The sequence below is a fragment of the Cynoglossus semilaevis genome, chromosome 6 (genome assembly GCF_000523025.1).
Source record: "Cynoglossus semilaevis isolate Cse_v1.0 chromosome 6, Cse_v1.0, whole genome shotgun sequence".
In the NCBI taxonomy this organism is placed as follows: Eukaryota; Metazoa; Chordata; class Actinopteri; order Pleuronectiformes; family Cynoglossidae; genus Cynoglossus; species Cynoglossus semilaevis.
In genome coordinates, this window is record NC_024312.1 from 8,087,212 (window position 1) to 8,105,662 (window position 18,451).

An 18,451-nucleotide genomic window follows, 5' to 3' on the forward strand; every position below is an offset into this window, starting at 1 on the left:
CTGGAAACAATGACGGTCTGATGGCGCAAAACCTGCACCCACTTCTGACTTTTTCTAATGCCAGCCTACTTCACTTTACCGCCATCTGGTGGTCACAACGACAAACAGCATCAAATAAAAATAGTTGACATAAGACTTTCCCTGGGAAAGTAGCGTCTTTCCCAGGACAAACCGACTTTGTTTTTCTACATTATTGATAACTTATCAAACAAAGACAATACCGTTTGTGATACGTGTGAATTTAAAGTTAAATAAAATCTTTAATTAAAGGAAAATGTTAGGAATATGTTTAGTTTGGATTTCTGTCAGGGCAGCTCCTGACACTAATATAAATACATTTTTTTTTGTCCATGACCACGTTTCTCTGTCAGCATAAATGTAAAAATGAAGAACACATTGTGGAAAACCAATGGCAGGTAGCCTTGACTGAGTCATTTATCTTGTTATTTATATCTTTTATATTTAAGCTAATGTGTAAACTATGCAAAATAATCAGCAGTGCTGCTGGATGCAAATAAAAGGAGTTTGTGTAGTGAAGTCTGTTTGGCTCATGTGAACGAGCTACACATAATAGGATTATTATCAACATCATCCTAACTGTTATTGTAAGTCAAAAATTTGTTTTTTAGTTTAATTATTAATTAATTAAAAGTTTAATTATTCATTATTATAATTAAATTAATATAAAATATTATTTTAATTATTATTATTATTTTTAGTTTTTCTTAATTATTAACATATATCTATCCTAACGTAACTGAGCAGTTTCTGTACCCAAGAGACTTCTTTTGTCGCCATACAAATACAATTCGACTTCATACTTTGTTGGAAGGCAGTCTAGAAAGTTGCTGAAGTAACGCACTCAGTCCATTTAAGAAGACAGGTGATACCATTTCTGAAGTGTGTGAAGATGTGCTGCAGCCCCTGAGCTGAGGCAGAAGCATAACGCGTCGTAGTAATCCATCTGTAACGACACAAACGCATGGATCCAATTACCGGGCTGAAATGAGTTTTCTAATGTAATCATGCATCATACATGTCAACAACAGTATAAAAACCAATGCTGAAATGATGTTCCTCCAAAGACACAGGAAAACCCCAGAGGCTCGTTCGGATTTTTTAAAGCGTCGGGGGCTTGTTCACAAATCAAATCAGAAGACTGATTTAACTCCTGCTGACATGTGGAATTCAGGCAAATGATAATAAACAACAGTACAGACACAATTTGCAGTTGGTTAATTTAAAACAAAAAAAGATCTTAAATAACTTTCTTAAAACCTAAGACGAGGTAAACACTATCAGTGACAAGCCGTTGTCAACCGGTGGTTCCTGGGCCACATGTGGCTCTTTAGTCTCTTGGCAATGGCTCCCTGCAACAAACCAGATTTAGCCTGCATCATCACTAATACATAAGACCAGTATAGTATTATAGAGTATACAGTAAGAATTACTGTCAGCACTGGTGAATTCTATATGTACAGTTAATTTATAAAGCTCCGGGAGGTTCTTCAGTTGGATTATTAACAGGTTATTAACAGACAAATGTCTCTGACCTTGTCAACAAGCATTCACTCTAAGTCGTCATTCAAATTAATGTTTCTTCGCAGAAATATTTAAATTGTTTTTAACTGCACGCCTGTCATCCTCTACAGTCAGACGCCGCATGATGTAGGAACACTGGATAAATCAGCTGCTGAATCCAAAACACATTTAAAACTCAAACTGCCACAATCAGCTGTGCATATATAGTGCAGTACACACATCTGCCACCAGGAGAATGTCATGTTACCAAGACAGGATTTGTTGCTTCGAAAGCCTTTTTTATTTCTGTTAATTCTAAGGACAAGCTTAAATGCAGCTTTAAAAAAAGATATTGCAATGCATTTGGGAGAGACAGAAATTATAAATAATGTAAAAAAAAAAAAAAAGGTTAGTAATGAAAACACAAACCTCTACACACACTGGTTTGTGTGAGTCCTTCACATAGAGACAATGCATTCTGTTGCCCTTTGCTCTAATATCACTAATTCCAAACTGAATCTGGAACCTTAACATACTCTGTCACAAGGCGGGGACTGACAAATGTCCCCAAAAAGACAAATTGTTCCTTCAACAACAGTATTCTTCCCCATAATGTCCCCCCAGGGAGCGAGACATAACACATGCACAAAACATCATGACAGGAAACAGATCAAACCACACCAGGAAACAGTTAACCCATCCATTACATGAATAGAACACAATGGCTATTACAGTATGTTAGAGCGTGATTGAAACAGCGCCACACACAGGCCTGGCACATGTACTACAGGGACCATAGTTGTATTCTAAGATTCTGTTCAGACGCTGATCTTGTTAACACCAGATCCGTGTAACCGCTCCGTATCTGGAGGCTACTGCAGTCATATTGTATCGTAGCTGTGTAAAAATACTCAGTCAGGCTATTTATGTGAATTCTGTTGCTCTGTGAAGGCAATAAACATAAAACAAAGAGGCAAAGAGCAGGGGAAACATGTCTATATTTGATATATAACTAATGAGGATTAAGGTGTCATCGGCATACGGTATGATAAAAGAAATATACAGCAAATAGCAAAATCTAGATTGTGGAAAATATAGACGGTCCCTTCTCTCCCGGATTTGATTGTTGCTTTTTTTTTCTCCATCATTTTTTTCTCCTTTGAACTGCAGCCTAAGTAAGTCATCCAACAACAGTCCCATTTACAGCAATGCTCAATATACAAAACAAGTCCGAAGGGCTAAAAAAACAAAACAGAAACAAAATTCAATGAATGTCAGTCGGTATATTCAGCTTACATATGGAATGCTTAAAAATAAAAACAAAATTGCTCAAAATTAATCAATGTTTTCATTCATTATCCACTGCTGTACAACAGGCCAGTATGTATGGATTCCTAACAGCAGACCTGTGAACTGAAAGCCTTTCTCTTTAGTATGAACTCACCCATGCCTGTTAGACTACATGGATATGTTGAAGACAGCCTCTACTTAAATGACAAATCACATGGAAGACCAGAGTAGTTTTGTGGTCGGTGCCGTGCTAATCCAGTGGACACTAATAAGCACTTCGGACGCATTCAGGAAAAAAGACGTGACAGGTGACGGCATTAGTCAGAGCTAAACTGTGTACAAACGGAAGTTTGTACATTTTCTTTCATGAGGAGAATTATTGTGTACTTTTTTTTTTCAAATGGAACTATTTAAATGATTTTTAGGCAATTTTAGTTTTTTAGCTAAGTGAATTGACACATTAGCTAACCTTGGCTAGCTAAACTTTCAAAATCTGTAAATACAAACACCTTTGAGTCAACCCAAAAACACAGAAGATATTTGAGTTATGTCTCTTTCTCTCCCTATGTCTCTCTGTCGGTGACAAGGTTTGTAAGACACATTTATACACTGTTCACCAAAAGCGGATGTGCCCAGGTTTAGACACAGCTTTGGAAAAACACCCCTAATGTTATCCTGCTCAAAACAGTGATGGGAACTTTTCCAGTAAAACACATGATTTGGGAACATCGTGTTCCCAGAGAGCCTAGGTAAAGCATGTAAATAAACGGCCGTCAGAGTCTGCAGCCAAAACATCACTGCTGTCTGATTTATCACCACTGTAGGGACAACACTGCACCTGGCTGTAGATTCACTATTACAGCGGTGATATCTTCTTGTTTCATTTGTGGCCAGAAAGTTTAAGACTAAACGTTTATTTAGTCCTGAGCAGAACCATTAAGGTCTTCATGGTACCATATCTACACGTTAACCTCACCACACAGCTACTGTACACCGTTTAGACAAACCACAAACTAACACTTTAAATTACCTATTCAGTCCAATGAATAATACTGCTTTTGATACCATATGGAATATAAGGACAGAGCACACTCAAAATAGCTCTTGCAAACACTTGGCATGTTTATGTCTTCATCTGTGCTCTTTGATCCAAGAGGAATGATAAAACTAAAATAAATAGACATGGCAGGAACCCCCTACGAACAAAAGGCCTCGTTTTTTTTGCCAGTAAGTATTCAGTGTAAATTGCCTGAGAATTTGTCCACAGTTGTGTTCAGAGACGTAAACAATGGTCATTAGAAATCATTTTCATTTAATCTGCTGTGGCAAGAGGTCTTTAATACTGAGAGGAATGACTTGAGAAGGATTCTAAAACACCTGAGGATCCACCTCTTTGTGTGCTCCAGTTTCTCAAAGCGTCTCAGACCCAGTATTGGTTCTTTTTAAGGGCTGGGTTCGTTGTCCGACAGTGCTGCAACAACTCCGGGTCTGCGTCTTTGGAGTCCATGTTCGACATTGGGATGTTATTGGCTGGGTCGGTCTTGCGGAAAGTTTCGGCGCTGGCAACTTCCCCGTTTTTAGGCTTTGAAGCTGCATTTTGGACATTGTGCTTGCCCGTCTTGTTTTTACGGATCAAATAGTACGCCAAAACGGCTGCCAGCAACAAAAGCAGAAGGATGACCAGAATCGGGATGAGAATTGACCAGATGTTGCTACGTCGAGAGGCGTACGGTTTTCCGTGAGGAGATGACGTGGTGGTAGCGTCTCTACTTGGCCAATCTACATCGCCTCTCCAGCGAGGGCTGGCTAGAGTGGCAGCGGGGGTTTCTGACGGAGTCCTCAGCAGAGTGACAGGGTAGACCCCAGATGCATTGTAAGGACCTGTCTGAAAGGAGAGAACACATTCTGCTGGAGGCACCCCATGGGCTTTGAGCAGAAAGCGAGCCTCGTCTTGGTTGACATCGCTTTGTGACCGTGACGAGCGATTGAGAATTTCCATGGCTACGTGGCCTTCATCTATGTCCCTGTGGCTGAACGTGTCCACTGGCTGGCCCGTGCCAGCACCACCTGACCTCACAAACCGAGCACCTGTGGGCTGTTGGATGACAGTGAACGTGGGTGATGTTCTGGTCTTGTTTGCCAGTGGAGAAGCATCCAGAAGCTTCCTGTCCAGTTGGACTAAAGTACCTTCAGGTAGGAGAGGATCCTGGGCAATGTTGGCCAGAGGCTGGACTGTGATGTTGAGAACAGAGGACACATTGGCGGCACGACTGCGGGCCACGAATGCAACACTATCTCTAGGTGAAGTGGACTTAACAAACCGGACGCTGACTCTGCCTTCTTTTATCTGTTTCTGGGTGAAGGCTGAGGTGGGCTGTCTGTCCACCATGACAGCTGCATATTTAGGAACACTGGTGATTTTATAAAGGATATCCTCCTCCACAGCGCCCCCTGTTGTGACCCGCAACATTTCTTCAGTGACCAGAGTTTCATCATCACCTTGTTTCACCTTAATTTCCGGAGCTTTGTCAAGGAACAAGGTGCGAGCGAGGACGCCGATGTGTATAGTGTGAGGCTCTGTTTGATATTCTCCGTCCGATACGACAAACTCCACAGAACCGTCCACCAAGCGGCCGTCACTGTAGAAGCCCACTTGCCCACGATTGACCATCTCCTGTGTGAAATCGCTGATAGGCCCCATTGTGAATGAGTCCACCAGGCGACCATTGCTTGGAGCTTTGGTCACCCTAAAGTGGACCTCATCTGGAGGACTGTCCTCATCTTGGGTGTTGAGATGCTTCTTGGTCAAAATGGTGATGGAGCCTTGAAGAACTTCCAGAAGCATATCTGCAGTAACCAGTTCAGGTGGAGTGGAGCCTCGCTGTTTGACCGAGATGTTGAATATCTCCTCCAGGACAATGGAACTGGCGAGTGAGGCTGTACTACGACCCTTGGACTTCAGACGGGCCCTAAAAGAGAAGCTGTCTGAAGAGGCCCGTGAGTCATCGTGGAGATATTCCACCTTTCCTTCATTTACATCCTGCTGCATGAAGGTGGGGCTGTTACGAGGCAGGTCCTGGCCCTCCAGTGTTATACGACCATGGTCAGGGAAACGCTTGATCTCAAACACTACATCCACATTATCCTGAACAGTCTTAGGGATGCTAGCCAGAAGGTTGGAGGCATCGAGGATTGAATCGTCGATAGTCTTTCTCTGGCCCTGGACTACTTCAAGACCTGTATGGGACAAAATAAAAATAAAAAAATGTATTGTTTTATTCAATTCCTAAAATATGACATACATTTTCTGATTGTTGATAAAACAGAAAAGCAGATATCTTAATGAAAGTCAAAAGAATAATTCAACCCTTAACTTCGTAGAGTTAGTGGACTTTAGTTATTACTGGGGATCTCGAGCCCCTTGATGGGCATTGAGATGGTATTTTAAGCTTGAGGCGCTTTGTGAAAGAAAAACATTTTTCTGCAGTGTGTGTAAATAACAATGTGATTATTGACTGTAAATGAGAGAAACAGGTGGACAGTGGAATTACTGTTCAATTTTTCAAATAGTTTGAGTCATTTAATGCGGTAGTTCCAACAACCCTACCTCTTAGACCTAAAAATGGTTTTCCGCTCATCTCTGATATTGTTATTTACCTTTGTTTTTCCACAGCTGAGTGGAGATGTTGCTGTGAGCAGCAGAGTAAACGATGGTGATGGGAAGGATGTGACGGACATCTGGAGCAGGTTGAGATGACAGCGTGAGCTCGATGGAATCCTTCACTTCCCAGAAAGGCTCACTGGGCAACTGATGCTCGTAGAAGACTTCTGCTGCCTCCAGCTGGGTAGGTCAAAACAAATGGGCAAGTTTAATTGTATTTACCACATTAGCTGACATTAGGCTTCTGAACTGCATTAAAGGTACAAAGAAATATTTTAGGAGCAAACTGGGATGTGTTCAATTTTCCTGAAATAGTTAAAAAAAATTAATGCATAGACATACAGTGTTTTCTAGCATACACTGAACGACTTTGTATCCTAATGTTCTTTACACTACTTAGACATAAGCTTGAGTTGTGTTTGCAGGCACATTTATGGTACAGACAAAAAGTGTTTCGGTTCAAAAATCATGGAAAAGCTCTTTTCCCCCTCTGATGTTGCTAAGTGCCACAGGAAGCAGAGGCTCAAATGGCTGCAGCAGTGGTTTGGATCAGTGAAGCTGGGATAATGGTTGGAGACCTGGAATGCAATGGCCTGTGTTCACTCTCTGAGGTCACTGTGTCCTGGGCTCAACTCTACTTTCTTCCTTCTTTCACTCATAAAGTACGTTGTCACACTGGAGAATTTTTTAAAACGTTTTTAACACGAGGACAGATTTATTGTCTTGGCTTTCAGAAAAAAGATATTATTCTAGTTCTACACATTCCCGTAAGGTACTGTATATGCAAAGTGGAGGAGATAGGGTTTTGGCTGCAGTACCACTGCTGACCAGAATGTTTTAGATGTCATGGAAATCAAATGCAAAACACGGTCAATCATCTTGTCAGTTATGGGTCGAGCTCAGGCGTCTGCAACCTTGAACACCTAAAGAGCCATTTTTTATATTTCTACTGCTAAATCGCATTCAGCAGAAAGTTCGTAAATGCTATTCTGTGTTGAAGGTTTTAAATACTGTGACTATGTTTCAAAAATATATGGAAATACACAACAGAAGTCTTTTTTTTTACCAGAAGGAAAAAAACCCCACAAAATGCAAACTCCTGTATACAAAGCTCACAGGTCAAAGAAGACAGTGACATAATGTTTGGTTAGCAACAAGCTAAAAATGAGGTGTTTCTGTAAAAGCACCGTCACTGTCACAGATAAGTCAGTGCCTATAGCAGCAGCAGGGTTCACAGCTGTCAAATTTGAAATATCACCGTACATGGAGCCAAAGCTGAGGAACCACAGGTTGAACATTAAAAAAAACCAACTCATAACATATTGTGAAATGAACTGAAATCTAAAGGAGGTGGGAGAGTCTTAAATCATTAGAAGTAAAGTCCCTTAATAAAGTTGGGTTTTTATATTACTCTCTGTTCATTTGCTTGGTTATTGTTGGTTTCAGCTCACGCCCCCGCCACTGCGCCTCAGCTGTAACTGACGATTTACATCAGGGAAACTCCAATCCATTTTTATGATAGGATCATGTTTTTATACTTCTCACACCACAACATTACTTTGACGGATTATCAGACCAGCATTTGCTGTAATTATTGTAAGGAAAAAAAAAAAAAATCAGGCTTTGGATCTTGATAATAATGCATTATCGTCATAGACACCCAGACATTTAGATAAATTAATATGTATAAACACGCATTTTTTAAACTCGCTTAGCTTAAGAACCTGCATGCATAGAATTTGATGTCCTCTGACATGAAGAATGAAAATTAAAAGATAATCTTAAAGGGGTGGAGAGCAGTGGAAGAGCACAAACCCACCAAAACAAACAAACACGAGGCCAATATGTGAAACGCTATAATTAACATTTCAGACCATTAAACTTTTAAAACTGCCGTCAGCTCTGCACTCACCCACACAGATGGACTTTAGATGTTGTTTGAATGTTAATACTTCTCAAAATCACTTTTAGACAGACTTTAAATATGTCAACCATCACCATTAAATGGTTAATTATGGATAAAAATGGATAATAAAAAAATGGATGGAAAAAAAGTTACATTTCGGACCAAATATTCAAATGTTGTTCATACAAAAAAAAAACTGTGTTCCAGTCTACAGAGTTACAGAGCGATTAGAGCCCCCCGCTGGCTGCTTTTTAGTAATCGTTTGTTTTAAATAAATTGAGATAAAATACTACATATATAATATATATCCACTTATGGTAATTGCCTTCTATTATCTGGTATTGAATGCTGTAATAATCTTAATGAAACTTAACAATGTGTATTTTTAGGCTCAAAATTAAATCTGTAATTATTTTAATATCTCTGAACAAGAATTTATACCTATAAATATACATGCACGCTGCAATGCCTTAATGTGCCACCAGAGAACCATGTATCCTTGGTTTGGGAAAGACTATTGTATGTGACAACCCCCTGCTGGCCGAATAGAAGAACATACTGTATTTATACATAGTTTGCAGAATAAATGTTAGTTAATTGAATTCAGTAGGTGGCAATCGATGAATTGATTAATTGTTGAACACCTAATGTACATTAATTATTCATGCATTCGAAACACAAAGGTAAAAAAACAAAAACAAAAAACATCTTTTGTTAAAAAAAAAAAATCTTGGATCAATTATTATAATGAGCTCACTCACCTGTTGACCAGGTCGTTAATGTTCATGACAACTGGTTCCTAAATCTGCTTTAATAAAGTTTGATTAATTAATTAACAATTAGCATGATTTGCGCTTCTTATATTTACTAATATATGGTCAGGAATTGTGGGAAATTAATTTAGTATGTCCTTGCATGCATAGGAAGGCGTTGAGTAACGCGGCAGTGAAATAGTTACCTGTGTTTGTGAGAAGCGTGTAATTTCCTCGTATTGGTTCTTGTCCTTGGCCAGGATGAGTCTCCCCAAACGAGGAGGGCGGATGAGTGAGAAGATGATCTCATTTCCATCGTCACTGGTCACAGCCCCTAGATTGGCACTTGTGATTGGTTGTCTTGTTCCTGTAAAAATAAAACCACAAAAAAGAAAAGTCAGGCACAAACATGCAGCAGTCCTAACTGCCGGGCCTGATGTGTGGAAACCACACTCTCACTTCCTCTCCCTCGGCAGCAGCGGCGACTGTAAAATTAAGCAGTCCATAAATGTCGCAAAACTTAGTGACACAATTTATCGGTCACAGTAACTCGTGCACATTACCGTACAGCACGGTGGAGTTTCATTACCAAATTTTATCCAAGCTCTAAATAAAAACTTGACAATTCCTCCTCTGTGCAGGACATAAAAGTGGAGATTTATTGGGAAAAGAAGAGAGAGGTTAGTGCACTTCTTCACATCGGCCCAAAACATCCTTCTCCTTTTACACTGGAGCAGTGGTGATGTCCTGCTTTTAGGGTTGGAGTTTTCCTAAATCCAACAAAACAGAGAGATTTGTGTGTAAAAACTTGACATAGGATGGAGAAGAAGAGATTGAGATACAAGCACGCTTACAGACGTCGTCCCTGCACTCGGAGCATCCCACGCCGACTTCCGTAAACATCGCTTCTGTACGTAGCGTTATCTACGTGATTTTCTCTCTATTTTGTGCATGTCTCTATAGCAATTAAAAACATGTTTTTTTCATTGTTATTAGCACTAATAAGCACTAATTAATTAATTTTTGTCTGTTATTTCTTATCGAAAAAAAATGATTCGAGATTTGAGCACCTCAAGTCAGAGTTGTCTGTTATAAAAAAATTATTCGAGATTTGAGCACCTCAAGTCAGAGTTCAGTCCTGGAACAGATTATGCTCGTATCTCGAGATTCCAAAAGAGTGATCAACATTTCACATTCAGAATCACAATTTCCTGCAAGAACATTTCAAAGAACTTGATTTTTAACATACGAGTCTTTATAGAACCAAGTGTAAATGAGCAGCATTAGCCGGCTAACTGTGGTAACCATTTAGCACTTACTGTATATGGCCCAACTGTACAACCTAACAGTGTGGTCTAAGAACATTACAGCTCATATAAGTGTCACACAGATGATGAGAAGGAATAAAATCACAGACTTGTCACGGTCTTTTCATCACTGCTGTCACAACAGTTTAATTTCTGGAGGATTCTGGCATCATACCTGGAAACACCATGAGCTCCTCCTGTGTTACCATGGTAATAGTGAGAGGCCTGGCTGTGATGACAAATTGGTAGAGAGGAGACGTGTGCTCTCCATCTGTCACTGTGAAACCGAAACCACCAGACTCTTCACCTACAGGAACAAATGAGATGGATGTTAGCCGTCGTGTGGCTTCGTAGAGATGCTCTCACACGTTTTCTAAAACACATCACATGTTTGTGCCTTCGTCATAAAAGCTCAGTGATATTTGTCTAAAGATGCAGCCGGCTGTTGCACAGCATGTCTGTGATGGAGGAGCAGATCAATACCAGTGACTAACTGATTACATTACAAAGGTATAAATATCACTGCTGAGAGATTCAGACACTCGTGCTGCGGTATTATTATTCACGTGGTGTGGTGGAGAACGCTGTACGAATAGACCTGGACCTGGACTTATGTTTCCCTCACCTTCATGAATGAAGATGACCTCCCCGTTGTTAATTTGAGCCTGGGTGAAATTCAGGATGCTCTCCTCAGGTGCCTCTTTTAATGCCACCATCCCATTGGTTGGGGACTCAACGTGGTAAACCAGCTCATCAGCAGAGGTATCCGCATCATCTGTGCTCAGCATGCTGGAGGTGATATCAGCCTCCTCCCCTGCAAGGACCTGTAAAAAGTCCACAGTAGTGAGGGAGGTGAGGTGAGGGTGGGAGACAGCAGATTAGAGTCTGAGTTATGTTTGCAGAAACAGAATTCCAGCCAGAGGTCAAGAGATTGTCTGCAGATTATCGGACTACGTGCTTGGTGTGACAAGATGCTATAATGTATCTGATCCTCTCTGGTAATTACAGACACAGTGAACTCGGATAGAAACTGGGTGAATGAACATACGCCACAGAAGGAACCTGCAAACAGCCATTTGCAAAGTAACAATTTAAAAGCTTAATTATTCCTCCGTGGCAGCAGAGACGCCGCTGTTATCAGAAGATGGAGCGCAGCACTGTGGGCTGAACGACTCTCCCTTCCCTCGCATCTTTAATGGACATCTAATGGTTGCCAGAGTGAAGGGAGCATTAATTGAAAGAATGGGCTGGACCCCCTTAAAAAGACATTCTTAAATCCATGGAATCAGCTGAAAAAGTAAGCAGAGGGTTCCCTACGTTAAAAGGCACGTATTGATCTTCAAAGTCGACTCTCTTCATCTCCTGTTCTCTCCACATGGTTCAAGTACAGCAAATATTCAGCTATCAATTTGAATTTAAAAATTGATGACAGCATCCTCAGGATATTGACACTTCTTAAAGTTTGATTTTGTGGTCAACAAGGTTAGCAAAAGAGCAAAATCAATCAATAAATAAACACTAATTAAACCTCATCACATGTTGACGCATGCAAGAGAAAAACGGTGACTGTCAATCAATAAAATGCAGAGCAGACCAAGTGATTTTTCAAAATAAAATACCACATATACCCAATCAATAAAATGCAGAGCAGACCAAAGTGACTATTTTTCAAAATAAAATACCACATATACTAATGTTAAAAATAATAGTAATGAAGTAATTTGATGTATTCTATCTCCTCAGAACAGTACAATAGGTCCAGTAATGGTTCCCAGACCCAGGGGTTGGAGACCCGTGATAACACAAATTGAATTTAATTGAACATAAACAAAAAACAAAAAAAGGTATAACCTAAAATTAATGTACCATGGACCAAGACCATCAGCAGTGATGCTGCATTTTTAAAAAGAATCTTTCTTACGTATCAAAATTCTATTGGATTTTAGGTCAAATTTTGCCATCATACTACCGGGATGTTCCATTCAACTGTACAACAACAGTAGAAAGCATGAAACAGTTTTGTCAAATAAACTATTTAGTTGTGCAGAAGGTAAACAAATGGAAAATTCCAGCCCAAAGGAAACGTCCTCTCATGTGTTACAGGGCTTCGCTGCAGGACCCTGATAATCTGCCTGGATCAGCTCTGCAGGCGCTGTGTTACTTTAGAAGACAGACTGTCACGTCACCCCAGTCTTTGCTCATGTCAAACCCAGGATAGGTTGCACCATATAAGACGACATTAGCAAATAGGGCAGCGTTTTATCCAGCACCCTGCTGAAGCCCGCAGTGAACCTGTAATATCTGACCTCAAAGAGTCTCTGCCTCCACGGGGTGGTTTTATTTCAAGCCTGCAGAGAGCTGAACATGATAGTTAGACCGGTCTCTGCTGCCTCTGGTGAGGAGACACCGACTGGAGCCAAACATTCAAAACTAGACAAAAAAATAAATAAATAAATAAAGTGAGCCTGTTTGCCTTGAGACAGATCAAGGACCACCTCCTGTGGACCCAGAGTGAGACTGAACTGCTCCGTTCATTCCCTCCCTCTGTTTTATCTTTCCCCTTACAGAGAATCACACATTAGGTGATAATAGAACCTAAGCTGACTGTAAATGCAGCACTGGATGCAAGCGTGACTCAGCTGATAACAACACCACCCACCTGGACATTTATTTCACCATTATTCTTCCACTACTATTTACAGGGAGGAGACTGTCAATGTTGATTTTTTTCCAAAAGTTTGAGGACTGGCTGAGGTGACAGAAATCTAAACACCGCGACCATGATGGCTGCTCCAGAGCGGAAGTGAACCTCAGTCAGAAAAGACCTGGTTGCTAATTAACCAGGAATGTGATGTCCATGATGGGAACTGTAACGATCACCATGTGGCTCCATTAAAAACCAACCATATAGACCATTCCAGCAGCAGGTGAAATATAAACACCTCGTAAAAAGACATAAAACGTTAGAATGAATATCGTCATGAATAACTTCATTAAAATGTTTCCAGTGAATAAAAAAAGGAGGAAACATCAAATTTCTTTATCGTTTTGTCAGAGGGGATACTGCAGAGCAGTTCACCATCACTACCGCTAGATGGCCTCAGCATCCTGCACCACAGTAAAGCCTGGCAGAGCAGCAGACAGTCTGTGGCAGGTAATCTGAAAATGGCCTCACAGATTGATGGTTTATATAACAATCGATGCATTTAGCGCCTAAGAGGAGGAGCTGCAAATTTAATTTGATTGGACACGAGGTCTGATATTTCATTTGGAGGCAGTAATGAAGAAGCTACCGTAGGCAAATGACTGTGTCTGAGAGCTGCTTCTCTTAAATGTTTAAGACTGTGAGGGCGGACTGCACAAGACACCGGTCTAATCCTTCTTTGTCCAGAAAACCTTAAGTAAAGAGCGAACTGGGGCTGTTTGTGATTGGACGAGAAGGTGAGGTGAGGGCCAGACACACAACAGACACAAACAAACACCGGGCAGGATGACTGTGGCTGCTGCAACTGAGAGAGAGAGGGAGAGAGAGGGGGAGACAGACTGACCAAAGAATCAACATTAAGACAGATGACTGTCTGTCTGACTATCTCTGCTGACGTAAACATTTAATGACACAAGGACCAGGGAAATGAACAGAAAGTCAGTCAGTCAGTCAGTCAGACAGTCAGTCAGTCAGACAGACAGTCGGTCAGTCAGTCAGGGAACCAGTTAGATAGTTAGACTACACTCTGCAGCCCTGACTCTGAGACTGACCCCGTGGGAGAATCATTTTAAAGTTCACCAGAGTCAAAGCAGAAGCAGACAGACAGAGACAGACAGAGTGGAACTCCTAATGAAGACCAGCTGGACCATGTAGACTGGGCCAAATGGGATCACTGGTAAGCATGAACTGAGTCTAATCACGGCCATGTCAGCCATTGTGTATCATCATCTGCTGCACAGGTCACTACACGCGCTGCGCACATTCACAGAGTTCCTGCTGTAAATCAACAGCGCTGCCCGTTCGGGCCACGACTGCGTGTGAGCGTATGGGCCAGACGTCTTCATGTTACTACGGTTCACTCAGCAGTCCCAGCAGAGCCGGCGCAGCGACTGGATACCGCTCTGACTGCTGCTGCTGTGCCATAAAGCTGCGGTCTCGTCGACCATCTTGGTTTTCCAAAAATACAGGTTGCCACGGAGACACTGAGCCGCAGGCAGAGCAGGGAGGACTGAATGACACACTTGGTTTCCAGTTCTGTGAGCTGATTACTGCTGTCTTTTTCCAAAGGCCTTCCTGCTTTTACAGCACGGCGACGTCACTTTATCCCGCTAAACTTTGCTTTTGTGATTTATGTGGAATAGTTTGACAGTGAGTGTCAAAATTGCATTCCTAACCACCTACAGATTCTTTCAAACAAAGTAGGCATTGAAAAGCTTTTACAGCACGTCTACACACATATCAGCAAATGTCTTATCAAATATATTTCTATGCCTGTGAGCCGGTGCATACTGGATGCTTGTTTGTGGCACATGTTGCTAAAAGTCTAATTTTCCATCAGGGTCTGCGAATGAGAGCAGCCACGCTGCTGGACTCACACACACCTGAGACCCACATCTCAGTGGGAAAGTGGGAATTAAGCCCCACAGCCCATTTGGGGTTTAAAAATGATTATGTGAGCCATATTTTTTACATTACCATAATATCATCTTTTACAGCAAAAACAGCCAAGGAAATACCTTGGCAGCACAGTTCCACCATCTGCATACTTTATATTTAGTTGCAAATGTTTCTTTATAAGAAATGTATATAACACATGGAAAATGACGCAACAAGCGATTGATGCCAAAGTTCTGGAAAAAAAGTGCAACAACTGTTGGACAGTCATGCAACAACAATGTCTGTTTACAGGCATCATTGCTCAACATGTCTAGCTGCTGAGTGTTCACTCATTGGTGTTGCTTCAATCATGCTTTAACTATCTTTTTTTTAACTTCAAATGGGATCACCATTTGGCTGTTTTCACAACCTCCCTGTAGTACCTCCAGGAGCTCACTAGGGGCCTGGACCTGCCTGTTGAAGACTTAACTCAATGGAAATCCTATATTTTGTGAATTGCTCCTCATTTCCTGTACACGTTCTATCATCTCGCAACTGCATTTCCTGTAACAACTGAGCGTTACCATGTCTACTGATTGTTTATACTAAACAACACGGTAAACATTTGAATATAAGACATTTATAGGACCAACTCACATGCAGTGTCATCAGGATCTGAGAAGTACATAGAATATTTAAACCTGTATCTATTTATGAATACAGTAGCTGAAAGCAGCAGAAATGGAGTGAGTTAGAAACACAGTGGCTCCAAGTCAGGGACACTGTCATCATGTACCGCACTTGAGTCCGTGTGTATCCGGCCTTCCTCTATTCAGTAGTTCTAGGCTGTAATTCACAACTATCAATTTAATCCCAATGTTTCTAAGTCAAATAAACAATACAGACACGACGAGGTTATGTTAGTGTACAAGCCCTACACATAGCAACATGGAACGTTGAATTTTAGATGCTGAAAATATATGCTACATCAGCATCTAATTATGATATTGATGCCTACATGGAAAAAGGCAGTAGCAGTTAACCAACAGGGGGCGTTTTAACTGCTGCAAAAAGAAATGGGCTTAAACAGAAGTGTACAGTATAATCAGCCTCATACTGACTTGGATTACAGAACTCTTATAGTCACTGCCATAGTGATGCTTTTTAAATCACTACATTCAGGTGATTTATAAATTACAATCCAATTTAAAGGAAAATGGACCACGGACCACTGATTGACAGCTAGGAGTGTTCATTTTAAAGCCTAGATGCAGACAATGTCAGTGAACTAAATTTTCTTATCGAGACCTGATTTCTCAACACTGGACGTGAATTCATTTCTTCTATAAGTTCCATGGTTTTGGTCCTTGGTGCATATCAGCAAAGCGGGGCTGCATTAAAATGCATTGAGATACTGAATCTGCTGCATGTCCAGTAATAAATCACAGCCTCCTTATAGTTATCAAAGTAAAGTCTGTCGGGATTTACAAGTAGTTTTAAATCTTCCTCTTCTTCTTATCTGTCTGACTTGGGCACCAGACCAAAAAACGCACGGTCAGAACCAATGGAAACCAGTGGAAAATGTCTGCAGACTGCTAACTGTACATGCATGCGGCCACATGGCACATATGTCCAAAATGTTACTGACTGAAATAATCTTTAGATGCTCAGAAAGAAAATACATACTTTCTGTCAATTGGTATAAAAAACAATAAAAAAAGAAGCTCTTCTTCTGGATTAAAACATTAAGAGCTCAAATATACAAAACGAAATAAATTTGACTTTTTAAAAAGACTGTCTTGTAGAAATATTTCCATCTCTTGTGCACATTTGGAGAATGTACCAGCTCACATAGCTGCAAAGTGTAATAAATTACCTCCAGGCCTGTGTTCCGTGTCAGTTTTGGCGGCTCGTCATTGACTGGTATGACAGTCACTGAGATGGTGACAGGGAGGCTGCGGCGCTCGGTCTCATAGGCCGACGCAGTGAGAGTGAAACTGTCTTCTGTGCTCTCGGAGCTGTCGTGCATGTAGTAGATGTGTCCAGCTTGTACCTGCAGGAGACAAAGAAAATCCAGATGTCACTCAGATCTGACTGGGATGGGGAGGATCATAAAAAGAGTGTTAAAGGCGGAATACATTTTTACAGTGTTCTTTTATGAAAGTAAACTCTTTCTTTTGAGAAACAGACACATCATCACGTGTTTCCTGGGAAAACTGGGAAACAGAAGTGGGACGCAAGAATGGTCTCTCTCCTACGGTTAAATTCCCATACCTGATTCCAGGATTCTGTTTTTCATCTTACACTTTCTTCTTCTTCTGTTGATAAGACACCCTTCAGTTTGGGCTGACAATAGAACTGTGCTACACAAAGCCTATGTGTTTTCTCTGGATTCGGTGGGTTGCAGTATAGGAAGTGCATTTTCCAGTGTCAAACAAATCACACGACTGTTTGCTTTTTCAAAAAGTGGAGAATGTAAAACGTCCAACGCTCCTCAGCTTATAGTCCACACTGTATCTTTTGTTTTGCTTCTAAGCAAATCACATATGTTTTCAAAGTTCCCATATAAAGGCTATAATCACGTCTGGCAGCTGCTCAGGAACAGGGAGAATCTCCCCTGTGGGATCAAACCTTGAGGGAAACCAGATGCACAATTGAAAGGGTCATCCAATGTTGAACGAGCTGGATGGAAAACAGCACCTGTGGCCAGGCCGAGCCGGCTCTGGTAAATTTCTATATACAGAAGAAGAATCTGAGAGTCTGCATGTCTGTGTTGATGTTCCTTCCAGCCTATCATAGAATCAGTCTCTCCTGTTTTGTCAGAGAGTTTCTGACATTTTTTAAAAAAAAATGTAGGGCTTGTCTGTTCGAAGAAGGTCGAGATGTTTGCTCTGAAAAAAAAAAAAGTCAATGAGCTGCTGTGATGAGAGGACCTGCTTTAGAGAACAGGAAGTGTCAAATGGAGACCATATGACTGGCATCAGCGTGAAGTAACGACCCCCACTTCATCATTCCTGATCCGAGAACGTCAAGCAGACAATCAGTCTGGAAACTCTGGACAATAAACAGTGGGTGGTTGTTGGACATGTGGCCGTCAGATTTATGGGGAAAAAGAGCGATGTGTGTGTGTCAGTATTCAACAGCGTAGCTGCTACTTAATTTATTTAACTTTGCTTTGTAATTTCTGTGAAATTGTGATGGATGTCTACCTGCTGTGTTTGGGGGAATTGGAGAAATAAACCACAGAAGTTCCTTTACTTTGGAGATCATTTTTGCTCCAAAACAATTTTGTGCTTTGTGAAAAATAAGGGCGGCTGCGCGGGCTTTAATAAGTTCCCACAGACGGAGGAACTAATGGAGACCCGATGGAGAAGTGATTAAAGCAAAGGTGTATTTCAGCAAATTAATTTAGATTTGACAACCCCCCCCCCC

The 18,451-nt window shown here is 41.1% G+C and overlaps 1 protein-coding gene across 1 annotated transcript in view; it reads right to left on the bottom strand.

Annotated features, from left to right (window-relative positions):
* Positions 1 to 841: 841 nt before the first annotated feature.
* Positions 842 to 18,451, bottom strand: part of cspg4 (chondroitin sulfate proteoglycan 4) — a 63,555-nt gene continuing 45,945 nt past the window's right edge. Inside the window, 6 exon segments of the mRNA XM_025056249.1 lie at positions 842 to 6,048; positions 6,469 to 6,652; positions 9,337 to 9,497; positions 10,613 to 10,744; positions 11,063 to 11,261; positions 16,896 to 17,072. Of these exon segments, the coding sequence (XP_024912017.1) occupies positions 4,232 to 6,048; positions 6,469 to 6,652; positions 9,337 to 9,497; positions 10,613 to 10,744; positions 11,063 to 11,261; positions 16,896 to 17,072 (2,670 nt within the window). The 3' untranslated portion in view covers positions 842 to 4,231.